Below are 24,374 nucleotides of genomic sequence, written 5' to 3' on the forward strand. Positions count from 1 at the left end.
ATATATATATATATATAACGTCTTGTTATATATAATTTTATAAATATTTATAAATCTTTTCTAAACAAATAAATTTTTATGGAATATAATAAAATAAATATAACACTGCTACTTCACAATTTTCACTTATTGCAAGGGGTCTCTGGAACATAAATCCTCCAATTGGTGAGGGATCACTGTATAGACCAGTAGTGGAGGGCAGCTGGATGGTGCAATAGATAGAGTCTAAGACTGGAGTCAGGAAGACCTGACTTCAATTCAGCCTTGCACTTACTAGCTGTGTGACCCTGGGCATCACTTAAACCTGTTTGCCTCAGTTTTTTCATCTGTAAAACAAGTTGGAGAACGGAACGTTGCCAAGAAAACCCCAAATGGGGTCAAGAAGAGCCAGACATTACTGAAATGATGGAACAACAATAGACCAGTGGCATATTAATAAATGTTTAACAATTAGCTTTCTTTTGGAAGGAGAGAGAACATGGATTATAAAATATCATAAAATGAATATTGAAAACTGTATTTATGTGTAATCTAGAAAAAATTAAAATTTATTATAATAAAAAATAAAATGAAAGCTACTTGAGGTCAGGAAAAAACAACCAAACAACCAAAAAAAAACTGACTCTCTAAATGACATAAACATAAATGCTTAATCTGCATTTTATCCATGACTTAAATCTAGATCATCAACAAGACAATAAATTAATCTCCAATTTGTAAAACTATTCCTTTTTCCAAAGTGCAAATCCTCATTTAATATTTAACAATTGGCTCTCCCAAATATGTATTAACTGTCTTTAACATACTCCTGATTTAGACACATCAAACACCATGAATCTGAGTGGTCTACTATGTGAGTCATAGGTACTATACAAAAAATCAATAGGAAAAAAAGTCGGAGGAGGGGAATTAATAACTCTAGAAATCTTGGGCTCTGTGTCTGGGCACTAGGTTTAAGTTGTTGCTACTTTCCTTAATATTGGAAAATTATGGAAAGTTAAAGTTATTGAACTAGAGAAACAGTCCGGACTTCTCTCTCCTAAAAAATAGCTTTCATTTCTATGGAACACTAGGATCTACTTTCCTCATAATGAGGAGGTGAGGTAGTGCATATATGTTATTATCACCACATGTGAAGGGATGTCTAAGACCTTTGGTATCCGAAGTACTGCCATTTTCACAGTAGATTTATTATAATCACCTCATAGCCTCTAGCTTTGGGGACTGGAGATAGAATAATTAGATCCCTCTGGCTTTTCCTTCGTTTCATTACTGCTGCTCAGCTTATTCTCTTAGAATACTACCTATCAAAACAATCTATGATTGTAAAGAATAATAGACCATGTGCCTAGAAATCCAGAGACAGAGAGCGAACTACAAGTAGCTTCATAGTTAAGCATTTCATTAGGGTCACCCCTTTCCCTTTCATTATAAGTGTACATATGTCCCTGTGTGGCACATTCTAAAGTTGAAGCATTTACTGCCTGCAAAATACCTATTTGAAATAGGCTGCCTTCTATCTGTCAGCCCAGAGCTTTCTACAAAGACAAGAAACTTTAAAAAGCTTAAAAGCAATCTATAGTAAAGGAAAGGAAATGAGAATGGTAATAAGGCAGAAAAAAAGCTCTGGGGGTGAACATTCATTTCCAGGATTTTTCCCTAGTAGCAAGTCACAGGGCTCATAATCTAATTGTACAATGAGCTTGATAAGATCAATCATTTCCATTTCTGTTCATGTAAGTTGTGTTCATTGTCAAACCCAAGGAAAAGGTTATAACCTTGGTGCCAATTGATATTGAAAAAAAAGTGTTAAGTTATGAAATTCAAGCTCAATGAAGATTAAATCTGGATTTCTGACAATAGGGAAGTTTCTTTCTGTGTTGGACATTTTTTTTAGTCTCTGGGAATCAGAAACACTAAAGGACTTGTGGAAATAGAGTCTAAGAACCACCAGAAGTCCCAGGTTTTTTGGAAGCAGAAGTATTTGTTAAAATCATTATCTGGGACAAGATGGTTTCTTTTTAACAATTAAAGGACATTCAAGGGACCTCAAAACTGCCAGCCACTGGAAGTTGAGGATAAACTCTTCCATTCAGGTATAGGGAAATCCAATAATCAGATATTTTTACTGACTCAAATGCTCAGATAGATCTTTCCCCCCTGGCAGCTGAGAGAGAATAAATTCTCCATTAGTCAATTAGTTTACGCATTATTTATTAAGTGCCTTCTATGTGAAAAACATTGTGCTAAATGCTAGGGATATGAAGACATGAAAAAGAGAAACCCTTCCCTCAAGAAGCTTATAATCTAGAGGGGGAGACAAAATACAGGCAACAACCTACAAACAAGTTATGTACCTACAAACAAGTTATGTACATGACAAAAAAGGAAAGAAACAACAGAAGAAACTTGAATTAAAAGGAAATGAGAATGGCATCTTGTGGAAGGTGGAGTTTTCTCTGGAACCTGAAGGAAACCAGGGAAAAGAGGAGGAAGAGAAAAGGAAACAGAGCACTCTTGGGGGATGACCAGTGAAAATGCCCAGAGTTAAAAACAGAATGGTTTGGGTGAAAAATAGCAAGGAGGCCAGTGGCCCTGAGTCAAAGAGTGAGGAGGTGGAGGGAATGCAAAGTGTAAAAAGGTTGGGAAGGGGTTGTCAGGGCAAGGTAGGTTATAAAGGCTTTGAACATCAAATGGAGAATTTTATATTTGATATTGGAGGTGATAGGGAATCTGTAAAGTTTACTGAATGGGGGAGGGTGACATGATCTACAGAGCTCTATGCCTATAACAGTTCCACTCAAGTTATGGCTTGTAACTTTCTAGTTGCAGTTTGAGAGCATTTTAATAAACTTGACTAGTATAAGCGGAATAAAATTAAAAGTAGGCGCTGGTCATCTGACAAACCACTTCTACCTTTGCCTCCTCCTCTTTCCCTTTCCTTTGACTCCCTGAATTTGCTCCTATATTTCTTTCCCTGCTTTGCTACCTGCTAAAACATTTGTGAATCTTCCATTTTGCAATTTCCTATCCCTTTGGATACAATAGTGCTCAAAACTGAGTATCCTCCTTGCATTTTAGCAATATCAGAAGTGGGGATGTAAGATATAGGGGAAGAAGCTGGTAAGTAAATCATATAGTTCTTAGGCTGTCTGTGTCTAATTTTTACAGTTGGTGCTTAATCATAGTACAATGACCAAATTGATACTTGGAGAAATTAAACTGCATCTATTGTAATTCTCAGAATCACTTAAGTCAAAGGTAATTACAAATGACTTTAAAATGGAAAGAAATTTTGCAAGTTCACCTTAGAGAAACTAATAAAAGAATTAGTTTTCTTGTAGCAGAACTTAAAGAAGGAAGGTCTGGGTTCAAATCATTTATTAGCTTTATGATCCAGAACAATTCATTTAACCTGGCTGTGCCTCAGTTTTATCATCTGTAAAATGAGAAGGGTTGAATTTTGTGGTCTTGAAGTTTCCTTCCAAGTGTAAGTCCATGATGCTATGAGTGGGACACAAGTCTCATTCCCTGCTATTTGGCTTTCTTCCTGTATGGCATGAAGATACTTTATTTCTAACCTCAGTTTGCTCAAATGTAAAATGAAAGGGTGGGATTAGAGGATTTCATCAGTTTGTTTCTACTCTAAATCCAAGATCTCTCCTCTGTTTTCCCAAGACTAAGCTTGTTTTTGAAGTCCCTTGCAGTGATGCAGACCATCTTTATCCCTCTCCACCCCCCTCACTGACTGCTGCCACCTTGTTATTTTAAAAGTACCATTGCAGAGTGCCTAATCTCAGCTTGTGATGACTGTGAAGATATCCATAGTTTTATTGGAAGGTACAAGTCCATTTTGGCCATGGACTGTGAGGAATCAGTTTTATCACAAGTGTTTAATGAAGATGAGCTCAACTACCTGCTGTGGCAGCATAAGGGAAGCACATATTAGCAGCTGTTCAGGGGAAAAGACCTAGGAGTTTGATTTGAATACAAGTTTGTAAAAATGAGTAATAGTTTTGCAATCTCAGGTTGCATTACATTAAAAATGTAAAGAGTCTGTGGTGCTAGGATAAAAAAACTGACAATAGTAAGCACTAGGAATAATGTCATGAAAAATGAAATTATAATAAAAAATAAGATTGATTTCAATGTCAGTTTGCTTCGATTTGAAATGCTGAATTAAAAAGAATTGTTCCAAGTGCTATCATCTTTACAAAGATCTTAAAAATAAACATGTATAGTGTCCAGATCATGGGGAGTTTGGGAAGAACCATCCAATGTTCAGAGATTCTGAATACTTCGTATCTGTTGTATTCTGTCTAGTTTGGGGCTCCATACTTTAAGAGAGGCATTGACAGTCTAATAAAGTTTGTTCAAAAAAGGATCAAAAACATAAAACTGTTTTTGTTAAGAGGAGGCTAGGAGAACTGAGAAAGGTTAAGAAAAGTTTAAGAGAACTGAGGATGGCTAGATTGGAGAATAAAAGGTTTATTGGAAGTGACATTGGCCTCTTGGTCTTATTGACCACCTTCTTCAGAAATGAGGAACTCCAAACCCAATAGAGATATTGTAGCTTAGAACTCTAATTTCCAAAGCCATGGGATCCCTGTGGAGAAGGTCTTCTGGATGTGGTACGTGAAATTAAAAATTCACCAAATATTTCTAAGTGCCTTTTACATAACACACTGTGGTAGGTGCTAGGAGAGTCATAAAATTTAGAAAAGACATGATATTTACCTTTGTGGAATTTATGAGGAAAAAGAAAACCAAAATGTGAACATGAAGTCAATTTCTCAAATGAGACATTTGATGTGACTGCTTTGAGAACTGCCAAACTTCATAAAATGAAAAGCCAAATGACTTACTACTTTTGGTAACTGGGAACATTCTAACACTGACAAAGTGACATATTTACTTATACATTTTTCAAAATCTCTCGATAGAATCAGACGCAGAGATCTTTACTATGGTGGCTTCCAAATGCCTCCCCTGTGACTGGGAAGTCAAACATCAGATGGTTTAACAACCCCATCTACTGGTATAGAAAATGAAGTGATAGCATCTTGGATCCTAATCAGAAGTTAGGTTAATGCTCATGAAACAACTTTTCTAAAAACACTTTGGGTCTCCCTTTTGCCCTTATCATGAACATTCTTCTTTGCATCAAATGTATTTGCTCATAACTTATTCTCTCAGTAGGTGACAAGTTTCCTCAATGCAAAAGGTATGTCCTTCTTAACATAATCCCAGCATTACCAGTCCTTAGTCCCATATCTTGAACACAGAAAGCACTAAGTAAATGTTTGATAAGAGGGTGACAGACTGAAAAATACTAATATCAACAGTGCCTGATAAAAAATGGATTGTATTTGAAAAGTTGATTTGGTAATCAATTGCTTGAAATTTATCAGATGACATTTCTCTAAGTAAAAATTATATGCATAGTAATTATTTTTCCTGGCTAGCCTACAAAAGATTCAAGAATACATTGTGAGGATTAAAAGACTGTATATTTACAATGGAAAAATAAAAAAGAATGTATAAAAATTAAAGTATTTTGGCTCTTCTTGCATCTTAACTAACAAGACATTGCCAGTGAGGAGAGTGAGAAAATGCTAAAGAGACATCAAAAAAGTCAGGACCACTTCAGTATAGAGTGAAGAGAAGAAAGATCTGAGAATTACATGTGGATTATAATGTAAATAAGAGGAAAAGTAAGGAAGGATATATGTTGATTCTAATCAATCATACAGGTCTAAAGATAATATTTTATCTCATTAGGCACTGACTTTGCCCCTACATTTGAGTATAGGAGACAAAGAATTTGGATGGCACATCATGATCCTTCTCTACCAAGTGGCGTAGTGGAAAGACAGTTGAACTTGGCTTCAGGAAGATCAGAGATCAAATGTTACTCAGACACTGGTTGTGTGGCACTAGGGTGGTCATTGAACATCTCTCAGCCTCAGTTTCCTCGTCTATAAAAATAGGAATAATAATGGCACCAAACTCCAATTGTTGTTGTAAGGATCCAATGGCAAAACCTGCATAAGTGTATTGCAAACCGTAAAGTTTTGCTTTATAAAAAAACTTTTATATATATTAAAGTGTTATATAAATATTATTATTATTGCTTTAATTATTTGGAATACCCGCCGTACTCTTTCATGATCTCATTCATTAACAATCATTGTTTGATTTTGCTCTTAGGTACAGATCCATTGGCAAATATGAGGAAAGGCCACTTGGGTAGCAGGTGTTTACATTCTATTTGGATAAGGATAAATTTACAATTTCATTAGTATAGTGAACTTCCACTTGAGAGGACCTCCTTTATCAATACAGGTTAGCATATCTTGCAAATAATAGACTTTCAGAGCTAACTAGAGATTAATTGACTTACTCCCAGGCACATAACTAGGATTATATCCAGAGGCAGGACTTAGATCTGAGTGTTCTTAACATTGAAGTTGCCTATCTATGCATCATATCAGGCTACCTTTATATCATTCTAAAACTTCATTCTAAGTCCTTTACTCTAGCAAACTAGACTAGAAAATCAAATAGTCTAGGTACATTGCAATGGCACTGGAAAATAACCCTCTATAAAGAAAAAAGATAAAATGGACTAACTTGAGACAATTTGAAAGACTTTTTGATATGATTCAAAACATTTTATAAAATAGTGTGATGATTAATAATATTTATTTATTTGTTTCTTTGTTTTTTAAAACCCTTACCTTCCATCTTGGAGTCAATACTGTGTATTGGCAGAAGAGTGGTAAGGGTAGGCAATGGGGGTCAAGTGACTTGCCCAGGGTCACACAGCTGGGAAGTGTCTGAAGTCAGATTTGAACTGTAATGCAGAATTGCTGCAAGAATCTTTTGCACTTGCAAAACCACCTGAGGCAATCCTGGCAGTTGGGGGAATAGAATATTCCCTTTTCTTTCCATTACAGAACCTAGGACCTCCCATCTCTAGGCCTGTCTCTCAATCCACTGAGCTACCCAGCTGCCCTGGATTAATAATATTTATTTTGTCATTCTGTGTTTTCTTCAGGTAGAACAAAAAATATAATTGCTAGCTCTAAGCTCTAGTCTAGACTGTTCCTTTCCCTTCAGAGAAGGAATTTATTTCTTCTCCAATAAAGAAAAATCATATCTCACCTGAAAAGAGCTCCTCCACTTCTGACCCCATCTCACCCCTTAATACATTAAGAAATTAAGGAATTTTTCTTTTCTGTTCAGCTTATCAGTGAAAGGGCTAGAGTAATTCCCTTCCCCTATCTTCCTTTCATTGATAATGCATTTTCATGGAGACAGTATGACTGGGAGCCACAGGGGAAAGAAACTGATTATAGGATCAGGCATGCTGAGATGAGTCAAGGGAAAAGACAATCTTAAACACAGTCTTAGTCTTTCATTGAAGTATCCAGCCCCAGGGAGAATAAAATAATACCTTCCAGCTACCCAGAGAGAGAAAGTCTTCAGCCTAAGCTTTCACAACTTGACTCTCAAGTCATTGAGAACCTGCTTTCCTAGGCTTTTCTGGCAAGAAGGAAGAGTAAGGTTGCAATAATTTGGGATCCAAAACTAAGAAATTTCCTTAATATTTATTTTTATGATCCTGTACCAATTAAAATTTTTACTATTTCAATGTATGATTCTTAGTTGATCTGTTAATAGCAATAAATTGGATACCTAGACCTGAGTTTGACCTTAGAGGTGTTCAGATTGAAACTAAGATGTGGGTTTAAGACAAATAATATGATAATTATACTTGAATACCCCATGCAAAATGCATTTCCATGAAAAAATATAGAGTTGAACCATATAACTGCAATAAAAGACCTCACATATTAGACTGCAATTTCAGATTTAAGAAACACACAAAGAAGAACTTCTTAATTATAAATTGGAAAAAAATTGTAAAAGTTTTAGGATAGTAATAAAAGAAAATTTTAAAATCACTTTTCCTGAAGTTTTTTTTTAATTTAGGAAATATATTATACCATAACTCTACACAGTTATGGATGAGATGGGTTCTCCTTTTTCTTTCTAATTTCACTATTACCCTCTGTGTTCTATGAAGCAGAATTATTCAACCCATAAACAGATCATTGGAAGGCTCTTTACTACCTTGTCATCATCCTCACATGTCATGACATTGGAGAAAGGGATTTCTGCTTTAAACATCTTCCGACAGTGCATTAGCTGGACCAACAAGTAACAGACTGTTTTGAACTTCATCCTTTTGGCTGGCTTTATATCTGAGAGAATAAGTCCAGGAAATATCTGTTCAAACAAAGAAGAAATAAAAAATGAAACATTAAAATAAGATCATAAAGTCATTAATAAGTATTCTTATTAATGATAAATGTATTAATAATAAAATATTAAAAATAAAATTATAGTTAAATCATTTGACCATAAAAATGATAATAATCAAAACTGATAAAACTATATAACTAATATATTAATCTCTCCATGAATAAAGATGGATTCTAATAACACTTTTCTGTCAGAAATCTTATAAACAGAAGAAAAAACATACAAGCAATCTTTCTATCAGAATGTCAGAAAAGGAAGGAGGATATACATCATTAAGCACTAACAAAAATAACACCAAAAGTGGTAAAGAATATAAAATCCACATGTGAGAGTACTGGGACAAAGGAAAACAAGATTTGGATTTATGTCAAAATCAGGCTGGGGTCAACTTGCCTTCAAAGAGACCAGCAAGGAATGGAGTGGAGGGGACTACATGGCTGGCAAGAAGTCTCTTAAATGCAGATTTCAAGAAATGACTAAGAGGCGCATTGTAAGTAGCTGCTGGGAACAGACCTCTAGTAACAGGAAAATAGAGGTAAGGAAGTGTTAATCCCACTATGTCCTTAAATGGATTGCTAGCCTCCACTCCTAAAAATCCCTTTGCACCTGATTGTTGGTTTCTGTAAATAACTTTAAAAGGATAAAAGGTATAAATCGATAAAGAAATCTTTAGTCCTCCAAATAAGGAGATACAAAACTAAACCGTAAATGCTAATTAAGATGTCACAATAAAATGTACCCACATGAGTGCTATCAATTGTAACACAAACATCTTACTTCATATATCACTAATGTAAATTATTATCCATTTTCACAGATGATATATGGTATACTATTATTTTTTGTAGCCAATATGAGTCTTATCCCTTTTTCATTAGACTTTCCATAAGAACAAGGGGCTGCTATCATATTCAAACACTGTACCATTCCATTCTCCCAGCACTTAGCAGTATTAATAGTACATTCTTCAAAAAAGTTTGTTTAATTGAATTGAAACTAATCGAAATAAAATAGCTAATAACATAGTGTGGGAATGAAATTGTCACTTATTTTGGATAAGTTAGAATGAAGTGGAATGAATGAATAAGTTGGATGGAGAGGGATGTCCAAGAAAGGATGGCCAGAAATAGAAAGCACTGGTTGCAATTTTTCCTGGGGTCTTTCTTAGAGCTGGTGCTTGTTTTAATTTTTTTTAATTTTCTTTGTAACCTCAGCAAATTTCACAGCATATAGCAGATAGTAAATGTTTAACAAATGTTTATTGCCTGAGTGACCATCAACTGGAATGCATGAAAGGGGAGAAGAGAGAGCAGAAAAACAATATGGAGGGATATGCAGGTGTATGGAGGAATGGTCAAGGATCCAGTCCTTAGAGCATGAATGATTTTTCTTAGTTACTTCCAATCAAATACATGGACATTTGATGAGCCTTCTTTAGCCCATGAACGACTGAGGAACTAGTGCTGTGTGGTAGATGAAGAATATTCTAATTGGTTTTAGAGCCTGTGGAGCTGACTTAACAGTATGAAACAGAATTGAGTATCTACACAAACTATTTGAGTGGATAACTTGCTTCCTTGGAAGCAAGCAAGACAAGAACTTGCGTGATTTATAGGGTGGAGAAAACCTCCCCCAATCAGCCATCATATGTCCATGGATGAATGGTGCCTCTTCCTTTTGTCTCTTCTGGTTATTCTTTCCTGATCATAGGTGACTAGATATTCAGAGATGAAACTGATTTGGTTGCCACCTTTTGATCTTTGAAAAGCTGGAAGATCCATCACATACCTAGCAACTGGATGGGTATCAGAGTCAGCTAGTAGTTGTACCAGCTGAGTTCTTGAACAGCAGTCAAGAAATCTGCTTGACTCAGCCCACAGAGAGCAAAGTGGTCCATCAGCTCAAATGTTGCATTCTTGAAGGAACCAGCCCAGCTGACCAATGAAGCGACTTCCCTGTCCCTTAATGTCTTATTCTGAAATTGACTCCTCTGGCCAAAAGGTATCCAGTTAGCCAAGTGTGTGGTTCATTAATTATTTGTCCAAATGTCAGCTCATGGATGAGTGAACCTTCCAGTTTGGGAAGATGTTTTTGTAATTTTTGTCCCTGTTATACTTTCTCAGTAAATATCCCTTTGTAAAAGCTAATTCACACATAAGTCTGATACTGGGGAGATATTAACTGGTTAATTGATATTGGGGAAACACTAAATGGGACCCATGAGTGCTATTATTAGAACATTCCAATCTGTCAGATTAGGACTTTCGGGATACAATAGTCAGCTACACTCTGGGACTTAGATCATCCAAAGTGGCAAGATAGAAAATGAGTCTGGAAGTAATACTTTGTGAGCACTCACTTAAAGGAAGTATTGCACATAGCAAACTGGATCACAAAATGGCTAAGAAGGCAGTAATATATGAGTTCAACTTCTACCTCTGCTACATGGCTATGTAACCAGGGGCAAGTTGCTTAGACCCTCAGTGCAATGGGCGTCTCTCTAAGATGGGAAGTTGCTGGTCTGATTTAGGAGAAGTTTTCTCACCTGGGATTCTGCTCTACCAATAAATTACATGTAAAATATCCAAGTCCACTGGAGAGAAAGGTTCTTAGTATAAACTTTGTTTCAATGGAGCATTCTTTCTAAGATGTGTATTAATCAAGCTACTGCTGTATTTCAATTATTCATATAGATTATTTTTACCCAACTCATTCCTCAACACACGGTATCTATACTATTAATAAACACGAAAATGACTAACGATTTTATCCATAGTGCTTGAAGGATTATAAAGCATTTATCTCACAACTATCTTGCTCCTCAGTGGTGTATTATTTTCCAGTTTTACTGGTGAGGAAGCTGAGGACTAAATGGCTAACATGATTCATCAAACATCACATAGCTAGCAAGTGGCAGAATCAGCGCTTGAAACCAAGACTTATACCTTCAAATTCAGAGCTCATCCTTTATGTAATTAAATTCACTATTCTTTTCTCCCCAAATAAACAATTCAATTTATGAATATGGTACCAGTTTAGTAAATGATGATGGATGAAATAAGATCTATAGCATTATGTAATGATATTGATTCTTTTATTTATGATAATTATTCTGTTTGTCTCATATCTAAATAGCAGATTAATGTTTATAGTCACCCTAGTCAAGATCTTGGGAATTTCCTGGTGACAGAAGGAAAATATATCAAAGAAGATTCCTAATTCCAATGTGATTTCTAGTGAACCTGTCAATGTGGAGAGTGTGGTACATAGGTTATTGTTTTCCAGGAGGGGCAGTAATATTATGTCAAAGTCAACAGAAATGTCAGGTATTCATGGAATGTAAGAGCAAGAAGAAATCCTACTGACCTAAGGTAGTGTTCTCAAAGAACAAATGATCTCTTTGCTTTATGTTCATATCATCAATCTCATTGTGTTACTATTCTCTCAATTAGACAAACCATTTTCCATTTCAGGGTCTTTGTTTCCTTATCTGTTAAATCACTGTACTTTTAGTTGAGTTCCAACTTATCTTTCTAGTTCTAAATTCTGTTATCTCAAATCTTTGTTTATTTTAAATTTTGATGGTATGTTCTTCTAGGAAAAATAAAAAAATAATAACTAAAACATTTTTTCTGAGGGAGAGGGGGTTCCTATGCTCAAACAGCCTACCCATGGCAAGTTTGAGACCTTAGATCTAGAGAATTCATATCAGAAATCATTCAATTTCTGCTTAATAAATATAGAAAAATGACGGAAAAGTCAAGTATCTATTTCAGCAATGACAACTTCAAGTTTCGCTTGCTGCTAAAGGGATGGGGGGAGCAAAATGAATGCCTTTCTTTCCTATGAACTTATTAGAATGCATTATGACTGGAAGGTGAGTCATGAAGGTGAATTCATAGCAGAAATATCCCTCCCCAACTTTTACTTGTCTATTATCAGATGGAGAAGGAAACAACTGGGGGGAAAAGGCCTACTGGGGTGTTTAGGGGTACCAGAGAACAGACAGAATGTTGTGGGAACTCCTGTAGCAGATGTAGGGATCAACCTCAGAGAAAAAATTAAATGTTAATAGAAAATTTGGGATGATCTAGGGGCATTGAAGAGTGTAGAGCTTTACTGAATATCCAAGAGATTGAGTGAGTGAAAAGGAATAGTGGGAGATTCCGCTCAGATAGCACTAAAGCTTTTGTTTTGAGTCTTTTTCCTGAACTCACTCTTTCTCCTCTCTCTCTCTCTCTCTCTCTCTCTCTCTCTCTCTCTCTCTCTCTCTCTCTCTCTCTCTCTCTGTGTGTGTGTGTGCATGCACACATGATGTGGAGAGAGTAATGTAATAGATATTTTTCAACTGGAGTTAGTCCCATCCAGCATATGCCATTGTGAGATTAAGTGATGCTGATAGCTGTGGGATCAGATATAGTTTAGTTTGCTTATCTCAATTGTACCAGCTGAACCTGCTTCTGACTCCAGTCTGTAAGAGCACAATGATGGCCCTGGGCAAGCTGCCTAACAAAACCTTTGAAAGACTGATTGATCAGTAAATGAAGAAACAGATATGGATCAGGGTAGCCCATTACAATTAGAGACTCTTAGAGTTTGAGGTGACTTTAAAGACTAGCTGGTTCAGAAATCAACCCAATGCAAGAATCCCTTCTGTGCTACTGTTGGCCATCCAGTCTCTTCGCATATCTTTAGATCAGGAGACTGTAAGGATTTAGTTTTAATTCTGCCTTGAACACTTGTAAAATGAGAATAATAATACCTATGGTATCTCCTTTACAGGCATGAATTCATGAACAAAGCCTTTTTTAAACTTTGAAGTGTGATATACCTATCAGTTTTTATTACTGAGGAGATGACCCTTGCTCCCATGTTGGTTATCAGCTCAGCAGCGGGCCATATTGTTATAGAACAGCCTTTATGAATGTGCCATGGTAGCTGCCACCTACTGTAACAGAGCAGCCCCATTTCTCACCAAGAAACAGAATAAATATCCATGGTCTGCTGTGAGCATTGGTTTTTACAGATTAGGAGGGTGATCAGATCATCTTTAAGGTCCCTTCTGGTTGAGATTAGAAGATGCTAAGACCACAGACAAGAAGACTGCAAGATCCAGTGACACCCCACCCTATACTCAATTGAACAAATAGGCAGTCCAACCCTTGCATTTTACTGAAAAGAAAATTGAGGTCCACAGAGGTTCAGTAACTTGTCCAAGCTTGCTTTGCTTTCTACTTGCTTTACAGAACAGCTCTCTCTCTGGTCTGTTTTATCTCTCCAGAAACTGCTTTGTGCCCCTGAAGATTATTCCAAAAGTCTACAGCCTAATTTGTGAATCCCTTCTTGGACCTGCTATATAAGAAGCACCAACTACCTGTGCTTTTCACTTATAGGTGACTCGCTGGTCTACTCCATGTAGATTCTCTCTCCTTCCCCACACCTCTCTTTTCATCTTTTTTTTCTTCCCCTATTAGAAGATAGGCTCTTTGAGACAAGAGACTTCTTGTTTTCTTATTTTGGTATCTCCAGCACTCAGCACAGAGATTAGTACATAGTAAATACTTAACAAACATATTTATCTATTTATCATGGATATTTGGTACAGAGATGGGATTCAGATCTATATCTCCTGATTCTAAGATTTGTCTTCTTTCAGAATACCACGTTGCCTCTCCTTAACATTATTTGTATCTATTATTATAAAAATATGTTTACTTCAGAATCATAAGATTTTCCTTTTAGAGCTAGAAAAGACTTTATAAGCCTTTCAGCCTAACTGTACTTGGTAAACAATAGATCACAAGACAGTAAGTTTAAAAGTATGATTCCATTACATATACTATGGTTAAGAACTCCCCTTTTACCAGGATGGGGTGTGATAGGTGGGATGAGGTTGGTGGTGCTGCTAGAGTTCAGAGGATGTGACCCAGCATCAAATCACTCCCAGGACCATGGACAAAGCAGGTTGGTTTTTAATCTCCTCCCCTGGAGGTTTGGGTTCCTCTTCAAAGGCCTTCCTCTTAGACTCCTTCGCTTCTCTGTGATTAGGGGAACACAAGGCTGCTGCTAGTCTGTACCCTCTTGTTATGATTGCCAAATGAAATGGAGCCCCAGTGGAAAACCCAAGCCTTTGCTAATTCCCCAAGGTAACAGTTCCTGATTGGCTCCAGGAATTTAGTCTAAAACTCATTCAATTTGCAACATTCAGCTATGAGTGATGCTTTCAATTTAACTAGGCTCTAATTCCCTGAAACTATATTGAATGGAACAATTTAGAACACATATTAGGAGACTAAGTATCTCATTACAACACAAATCAAAGAAATTGCCTTTTGATAGAGAAATTCTTTAAGTTATTATGTAAAATGTTATGTATACAACATTAACTTGGGGAATCATTAACAAAACAGACATACACATATGCACACATATCTATCTAAATAGAGATACACATACACGCATACATTCCTAAGAATTAACCCACCCTAAAAACACTACATGACCTGAAACTAAGTTTCCCAGGATCCTTTGTTTGCAAAGAAAGACTTATTTTCACATTTAACAAAGGCAGTCCTTTCTAGTATTTTTTCTTGGGTGCTAAACATGAAAATTTGTACCTCTCTATATATAATCTTGGAGCCAAGTCAGGAAGACCTAAGTTTAAATCTTGCCTTGGATATTATCTATATGATGGTAGGTAAGTCACAGCCTCTGCTTGCCTCAGTTTCCTTATCTGTAATACGGGAACAATAGTAGCACCAATCTTACAGAATTGGTGTAAGTATTAAATAAGACATTTGTAAAGTACTTTGAAAACTTTAAAGTGTACTAGAAATGCTAGTGATTATTATTATTATTAAATCTCAGATTGGTTTTACAAATGTAATATTTTCATATAATGCTTTAGTTGGGTATTCAAAAAGGCACCTACTGGACTTCACTATCAATTTTATAGTATTAATAGTTCATTGATAAAGAATAGTCTTTCCTATAGATGAAAATACAAATACAAATGGATTATATTTATGATTCCATTAAAAATATAGATATACTGTATCTATATATTACATGTGTAAATATATAATACACATATACTATATATGAATTTATATTAAAAACTGAAGTGTCATTGTGTCTATATTTGAGGATTTGAGTAACATTTCAAACAATTTTTTTTCTTCCATCAGATAATGAAAATAGTAATATAGATTTCAGAAATCATCCCAAATTTCATTCTCTTGCCATTTTTAATTCTCATATTGATTTCACAGTATTTCTTTTTCCAATAAAGAAATATTTTTCATAGGGTAAGGAAAAGAATATGTCTGTATATGTATACATACATATATATATCTACTTGAATTGTAGCTCATATATAGCTTTACATCATAAATTGCATATAACTTTAGCTACATGCTGAAATCAGGCAAGTAGTTATTTGAAATCCCTTCCTATTCATTGAAAAATGCCCACTGATAACCTATGGTAGATCATCAGGTGTTCCCCTTAATCCAGAATTCTGCCAATCTGCTGGCAGCTGATATACCAAGAAAAATATTTTGGAAAATTATTCATTGGTAAATTTCCTTCTCACTATGAACACCATTTGCTATTTGATTGTTATCTGATATTAAGTGGCCATCGTGTTTTCCCCTCAGTTTTCTAGGAACATACTCATTCATGGAACATCTGATGATTGTAAAGTCAGCATGTCTTTCATTGGCATAAGCTACTGTTATTCATATTCTAGGTCTTAGGACTCAGAAGAGAAAAAGCACAATGTCCTTTTTCAGAAGAGAAATTACACATGAGATGTTTTCTTATTGTCCTTCACTTAGTGACAGGTTGGAAATTCATTTTTGTTTCTTCCAGTTGCATGCCCAGAAAAAAATCGCAGCAGAGTCCTGATATCCATTTCCATATTTCTAAGAACTGTTGCCAAATGAATTTCAGGTTTGGATACAAAGCAATAGAATAAACTAAGCATCATTAGTCAGAGTGGCACTGCAGATGGATAAATAAGCATTCACAGTGTAAGGATGATGGTAGGACCAACTTTGAGTTGTAAGGGACTTTAGATATCATGTAGTCCAACTGGCAAGTGACATGAATAAAATCACAGAGATGATAAATAACTTATTTACAAATAGCTTATTAGATAAAATTGAGTTCAGGACTTCTGATTTAAAATCCATTATTGGGCAGATAAGTAACTCAATGGATAGAACTCTAGGCCTGAAATTGGGAGGACCTGGGTTCAAATATGTCCTCAGATACTTCCTAGCTCTGTGACCCTGGCTAAGTCACTTTACTCTGATTGCTTAACCCTTAGTCCTCTTCTGTCTTAGAACTGATACTAAAGTAAGGTTTTTTTTTCTTTTTAAAATAAAAAAATCTATTATTTTTTTCTACTCATTCACTATTTGGTTATTTTAATTTCATTTTGGGTGCCCATTCTACAGGTCCACATTGTGGATGCCTGGTAGATTGCCACATTGATTGCTCCCTCTTTCACTAATCTTCGGTCGCTTCTTGTCTATTGGCTACTTTGCTATTGCTTTTAAGTATGCCCATGTCTCCCCTATTCTACAATAAAACCTCACTTGATCAGTGCATCCTTGCTAGTTACCATCCTATATCTCTCTTTCTTTTCATTATTAAATTCTTTGAGAAGTCTCTCTATAATCAGTGCCTCTAGTTCCTTTCATTTTTAAAATTATCTGCAGTATGACCTCCCAATTTTTGATTCACTTAAAACTGTTCCCTTCAAAGTTACCAATGATATTTTAACTATCAAATTCATGGTGTTTTCTCAATCCTTGTCCTTAACCTCCTTGACTCTTTTGACATCGTCAATTATCTTCTCCTTGATACTTACTTCTATCTAGATTTCTGAGCCTCCATTCTTTTCTGGCTCTCCTCTTTATCTGACTGTTCCTTTTCAATCTTCTTTACTGGATCTTCATCTAAGTTGCTCCTGCTAACAATGGATATTCCATAAGGCTCTGTCCTGTCCCTCTTTTCTTCCTCCTTTATACTATTTTTTCTTAGTGGTCTAATCGACTCTCATAGAATCAACTGTTATCATTATGCAGCTGATTCTCCTATCTACTTACTCAGTCTTTTTCCTCTTATCTCTACCTCCAATTTCCTATGGAATATTTTGAATTGGATATGTCATACACATCTCAAACTCAACATATCCATAAATGAAATCACTGAACTATTGTAATAGCTTGCTGGTGGGTTCTGTCCGCATCGAGACTCTACACAATCCAATCCACCTTCTATATAGCCACTATAGTCCTTTTCTTAAAGCACAGGTCCAACCATGTCATCCCTCTTACTTAATAACCTCCATTGGTTCCCTATTGCCTCTATGATCAAATACAAAATACTCTGGCTTTAAAAGCCTTCATAACCAAGCCCCTCCCTCCCTTTCCAATATTTTTTACTTCTTACCTGTACTTTTTGATCCAGGAACACCAGCCTCTTGGTATTCCATGTGCAACATAATCCATTTTTCATATCTAGGAATTTTTTCTAGCTGCCCCTCATTCTTGAAAAGTACTCCCTTCTCTTCTCTGATTTACTTCTCTGAATTTCTTTAAGTCCTGAATAAAATCACTTCTTTTCCTGGAAGTTCTTCCAACCTCTCTAAATTCTAATGTCCTTTTTCTATCAATTATTTATCCTGCATATAGCTCATTTTGTATATATTTGTTTGAATGTTGTCTTAACTGTAAGCTCATTGAAAGCAAGTTCTGTCTTTTGTCTCTATTTTTTAAAAATCCCTAATAGTAGCCTAAGATACTTTAGACACTTAAATGTTTATTGACTGATTAAATTCCTTCCAAACTCTCCCCTCTTTCTAACTTTTCTATTCCTATTGAGGCTGCCACTATCCTTCTAGTCACCCAGTCTTATGACCTAGGTATAAACTTCATCTTCTTGCTCTCTCACCCTCCAGAGCTAATAAATGTTTCTACCTTAGTAACATCTTTTTTATATGCCCACATCTCTCCTCTAGGACTTCCACCATCCTGGTACAGTCCCCTAATCATCTTATACATGGATTATTATTTTTTAAAACCCTTACCTTCCATCTTAGAATCAATACTGTGTATTGGTTTTAAGGCAAAAGAGTAGTAAGGTCTAGGGGATGGGGGTTAAGAGACTTGTCTAGGGTCACACATCTAGGAAGTGTCTGAGGCCAAATTTGATCCCAGGATCTCCCATCTCTCTGCTTGGCTCTCAATCCACTGAACTACCCAGCTGCCCCCCTCATGCTTTTATTATTTCAGTAGCCTACTGATAGGTCTGCCTGCCTCAGGTCTCCTCCCTTTCCAATCCATCCTCCACTTAGCTATTAAATTGATCTCCCTAAAGTGTGGGTCTGATGATGTCATTCTCCAAGTCAATAAACTCCAGTGTTTCTCTATGACCTCTTGGATCGAATATAAAATCTGGGTTTTGACTTTTAAAGCTCTCCATAACCTGCCACCTGTTGACCTTTCCAGTCTTCTTCTACCTTCCTTCCTTCCTTCCCCTCTTCTACTTTCACTTCCTTTATATTCTGCAGCCCAGTGACTCTGGCCTCCGGGTCTTACCTCTAAAAAGACACTCTTATCTCTCATCCCCAATCAAATTCACTGGCTGTCCTTATTTAGAATACTTTCCCTCCTCAACTCTATCTCCTCAGTCTCAGCCCAAATCCCACCTTCTATAAGGAATTTTTCCTAATTCCCCTTAAAGCTAATATTCTTTTTTGAGATTATCTATAATTTATCGTGTATATATCCTGTTTGTACATCATCTTTTGCATGCTGTCTCCTCCATTAAACTGTAAATTCCTAGAAGGCAGGGATTATGTTTTAGCTTTTCTTTTATATCTCTAGAGTTTAGCACAGTGCCAGACACATAGTAGCTGATTAATAATTGTACATTGACCTGACTTGACTTGGATGAAACAATCTAACCTGGCTTTTGAGGAACCCAAATCGTCTTGATCAGAGTCCAAATTGAACCTCTTTTAAACTAAATGCCATGGCAAAGAGGATTATATTATAGAGAGTAAAAGATGGTTATTAGAAAATTCTGTGGAGAATCATTTGGCTCCCATTCACCTTTAACTGAGAGAGGGAATTTTATTGTCCTCATTTTTTGAGGAAGGCTGAACTTTAAGTAACAGCTTCTTTCCCCCAATCATTTCTGTAAAATATGCTTTAAAAATGTGGACCAGTTGTACATCAACTAAATCAGAAAACATGAAGACTTAGGTTTAGAAGATACATGAATTTAATTCAGTGTTTTTGGAAGGAGTTCTTCAAATGTCATGAAAAAATATTTGCTCTTACAAATAATTAGGTCATGCTAGGAAAATTGGAACAATGACTATATAGAAGAAAGAGCAAAATGAATATCTAATCCCTTAACTTTGGGGTATGTATGGAAGATTCCAAAGAAATTTTACTTTCAGAGGGATAAGGACTACACCAATGATTTCACTGATACAGGGAACTATCAGGTAAGGGAATCCCCTCTTCCAAAACATATCAATACCTTCTTTGCAATTTATAGTCTTAGAGAGTTACCAAGGACATCTAGAGGTATAAGTGACTTGCCTAGGGTCAGTCAATATGTGACAGATGTGGACAAAAGGTAGGTTTTCCTGGCATCCAGGCCAGCTGTATCCCATATAGATCCTGTTTCACTTCCACAGAAAGAGTAAATACATAGATAGTATTCATAGCATACCTTGAGGGTGAATTCACTTTGGTATCTGCCCTGAGGGAAAGTGGAAGGGCTAATGGGAACTCTCCCTCAGGGTATATGGGTATACCCTGCCTACAGTTCTGTGTCTATGAGTAAATATCGAAGTAATAAATACATAAAGCATTTGAAACTAGAATGTTAATAGTTTGAGTAAATACAAAACAAAAATAAAACTATTGAGAATATTCTGACATCTAATTTCATAATAATTAGTACACAGTTCATTTGTAACATGTACCAACTTTCCATTTTGAGGCACAAAAACACTCTGGTGAAGAAGTATTCTTTCTCTAGCTTTCTTTGGGAGAATATAAGGTTAATTTAACTTACACATTGCCAAAACACAAAAAGAATGTTTGTGACTTTAAAAAAGGCTTGATTATCTGCCCTGGCTTTCATGTTTCATAACATTAAATCATTGTTTTTATTTTGGGATGAATGTAAGAGATATGCAAAAGATAAAAGAATATTCTCATGTATAACCATATTTTAGGGGTAGAGTTGGGAATAAAACATGGTGAATCATATGCTTCTATAAATATCCACTCCCTAAGTCATTAAAAAGGACACTTTTGGAAGCTGGTTAATTTACCAGAATGCCTTGTTTAGCTACTACATCTACTGTACTAAAAAGATACCATACTCAACAGTATGAATACAATTTCCTAAAGTGGCCAACAGCTGAGAGAAGAGAAGAATTTGTTCTACATTAAACAATGACAGATGATATCTTTATTTAGCTACACAAATTCTCTAAATTTTTATGACCCTTTTATCCTTTTATCCATGACAACTGAGTAAAGTAATATTTAGCAACAAATTCTACTGTTTACTGCCTGTGTAAAATTGGGCACATTATTGTCCCTATCCTGGTCTTTTCCCACATCTATAAGCATCAGAAATTCGGATTCCAGACCTCGGTGTGCTTGAAGGTTACAATTGTGTGTTCTGCCATAGGAAATATCACATCAGCTAATATTAATAGACTATCTTTTAAGTCTATTATATTCTTCTACATTCTTATTTAAAGAAATATAAGGCACATTTCCAGGTCATGAGAAATTTTTAAAATCTATAGAATGAAACATCGCTTTGATTGATGCACAATACTTTTGGAAATGTCTGTGTTATACAATGGTGAGTTGCAAAGTGACATATTGACTAGTCTCTGAACTTGCTGGCTTTCCAGAGGAGTGCAATTCACGAAGAAATTTTCCTACCAATCTGAGAGATTTTTCATGGATGGGAACCAGGGAACCATGTTGGCTGAGATGTTTACCATTTCCACAAATCACTCATTGATGCAAACAGGGGGAAGCTAACACTTGCATTTCACAGTCTCATGACAAATCGATCAGTGAATCTGACTATTGGACTAGTTTCAAAATACAAATAGATGAGAGTCGGCTCACGTTCCATTAACTTTTCCTGAAAAACAGATGGATATTGGCTTGGGTACCTTTGCAAATGAACTATCTGAAATAAGCTGCCAAAGCATTTATCTATTATAATATGGTAGTACAACCATGTCATTCAGGCAAGTACTCCACAGAAGGGAGATTCTGTCCAATGACAGCGGTAAGCATTTGGCTTTTTCAGTGGGCTAACTTGCTATTCATTAGAAAGTTTAAGTGGAAAAGTCTATTTTTTTTCTGGTAGTTGTGATTTGCCTAAATCATTCAGATGTTTTATCACTGTGCCATGATTTGTGTTGTAATATAGCCTAAAATGTGAAACGCTTCTCTTCAAGGTCTTCCCATTAAACTAAAAAGTTCTAATGGCAAAGCTTTAATAATAATATATTTCTCTATGATTTTAAGTTTTAAAAACCGCCATCAAGTGAGTATCATTATCAATATTTTACAGATGAGAAAATGGAGGCTTAGTGAGGTTATGTGACTTGACAGAGATTAAAATGGTAGTTGGTGGCAATCCTAATGACTTAATTCTATATCTCACTATACATGGGGGACACCATTTTTATTGGAAGAATAAATAGCTGTTTCTTTCGGCATATTTTACCTCTACTGATAACTGGCATAATAAATAAATACAATAAATGTCTATTAAAATAATATAAAATTGATAATATTTTAATGTTTATCATTTTATAATTATGGATTTTAACTCATGCTTTAAAAATAAGGAAACTGAGGCTCAGAAGGTTTAAGTGTCTTGTCTTTGGTAACCCAACTAGTAAGTGTGACTCCAAATACATTATATCATACTATATATATGTTCTATATATAGACCTCATAGTAGATGTTCTGCTGGGTATCAAGTACGATGATTTCATATACATAAAAAAGGAAATTCCAGGGGTTGAATTCTGCGAATATCATCAGTCCCTTTATTCATACTTAGATGCTAAGGTTAGCTGTTCAGAGGGTGTAAGAGCTACAAATTTGAAAATAGAAGCATATACATTCTTAAAAAAAGGAACTTCAAATAGGCAATTTAACAATTCAGAAAAGAAGAGGCAAAACTTTGCCTACCTTTCTCCGATGGGATGGTACAATAAAAAAGGTTTCAATATTGTGTTTTTTCAAGAAACTGTTCCTCTCATGTCCAAAACCTGGTTCTACCTCATAGTCCCCATTTAGGCACTCTAAGGTCGTCTTTGTGATATGAACCTTCCTATAAAAAAGGAGGAGATGTTCTGAAAGAAAAATGTTACAAGAGTTCCTGGCTACTTGAAAACTCAATTTTCACTATTTTGAAGTCTCCACTGGAGGTACTATTGTCAGCGTTAGGTCAAAACATTTTGAGACTACCTTGGGTAAAGTGTAAGAAGGCCCATAAAAAGAATATTGTTTTCATAGAAAGGCCATAGTAAACACTAAATTTAGAATTTAATCTTTCCACATATACAAAGGTGAGTCATCTTAGGAAAAGGGGAAGAAGGGTAGGTAAAACAGAAAGCAGATATATAACAGAGAAAAGAGAGAGGAATGGAAAGAAGAAATTAGGAAGGAACCCAAGAAATCAAAGTGAATGTTGCAGAATTATTTAAAATAAAACTAAGGTTGGCCCCAATAAAGAATACCCCACCATACTCCTTTGCTGAGATGGGAGGTCCATAGGTACAATATATTTTCAGACATTTTTTTTGATGTACTGACCAGTTTTGCTAATTATTTTTTCTTTTCTTCTGTTTCTTTTTAACAAAATTCTTTTTTTCTAAAGGATGATTATCATGAGAGGGAGAAGAGAGTGATGATGGGGGAAATTCAGACAATACAAAAACAAAAGATAATCATTAAAATACATTTTTAAAAGATAGGGGAAGAAAAATAAAAGGACAAGAAAAAGGGGGCAGATTATGAGAAAAATTTAAAAAGGAAATAAGAAAAAGAAATAAAGTAGAATCATTTCACCAGGTAGTCTGGGAAATTCCATTAAAATCTTTCAACTTGAAGCCAGTTACATCAAAATCATAGTAATCTCACCTCCTGCCTAATTCCTTGGAAATTGTGACATCTGATACAAATTCTTTGAAAGCATGTTGGAAAGGCGGACATAAGGTCAAGAACATTTTTCCCCCCTTAGGAAAATTTATTAAGGTAAGTAGGCAGCATAAAGGATAAAGTGGTGAACTTGGAGTCAGGAAGAACTGAGTTCAAATTTAGCTTCAAACACTTACTAGTTATGTGACTTTAAGCAAGTAATTTAGCCTCTCTGCCTCAGTTTCCTCATCTATAATATGGGAATAATAATAGCAACTACTTTCCATGGTATGAAATAATATTTGTAAAGTACTTTACAAACTTTAAACTACTATAGAAATACTAAATATAGTTAGAGTAATAGATTAGTTAATGTTTGTGGTTATATTTTTTTAGTTTTTTCTTAATTTGTTAATTTTGTCAATAATGGATTATCCATTTGCTAATTTAGGCTTATGCAAGGAGAATAAAATTCTTATTACTGATTTTAGCATTATGTCTTCTATAATTTAAGAGAATCATTCAATATAATATTAGGGGTTTTGATTATTTTATGAAATTAAGTTGTAAATTTATGCTTGTGCTTTAATGCTTTCTTAATTGATGGCTATTTTTAGGCCCACAATGAAAAATTAGGTTTATCATTAACCTCTAATTGAATTTGTCTACTAGATCAAAAGAGTTGTCCCTCATTTGACTAACTTTTAAGTCTAAGTTATGTTTAAGTAATATTAATGTTTTATACTAAACTTAAAGTTGAACTGAAATTCACATTTTGGATAACCAGCTATCATTAAGTTTGATAGGTTTTTCTCTTCTACT

The 24,374-nt window shown here is 35.3% G+C and overlaps 1 protein-coding gene across 1 annotated transcript in view; it reads right to left on the minus strand.

Annotated features, from left to right (window-relative positions):
- ADCY1 (adenylate cyclase 1) overlaps positions 1 to 24,374 on the minus strand; it is a 224,060-nt gene that overhangs the window by 63,584 nt on the left and 136,102 nt on the right. The window contains exons 6-7 of the mRNA XM_044676500.1: positions 22,602 to 22,743; positions 8,140 to 8,295 (exon numbers count right to left, since the gene is read on the minus strand). Of these exons, the coding sequence (XP_044532435.1) occupies positions 8,140 to 8,295; positions 22,602 to 22,743 (298 nt within the window). The remainder of the gene's footprint in view (positions 1 to 8,139; positions 8,296 to 22,601; positions 22,744 to 24,374) is intronic.

Source organism: Gracilinanus agilis, chromosome 1, assembly GCF_016433145.1.
Source record: "Gracilinanus agilis isolate LMUSP501 chromosome 1, AgileGrace, whole genome shotgun sequence".
NCBI classification, from domain to species: Eukaryota; Metazoa; Chordata; class Mammalia; order Didelphimorphia; family Didelphidae; genus Gracilinanus; species Gracilinanus agilis.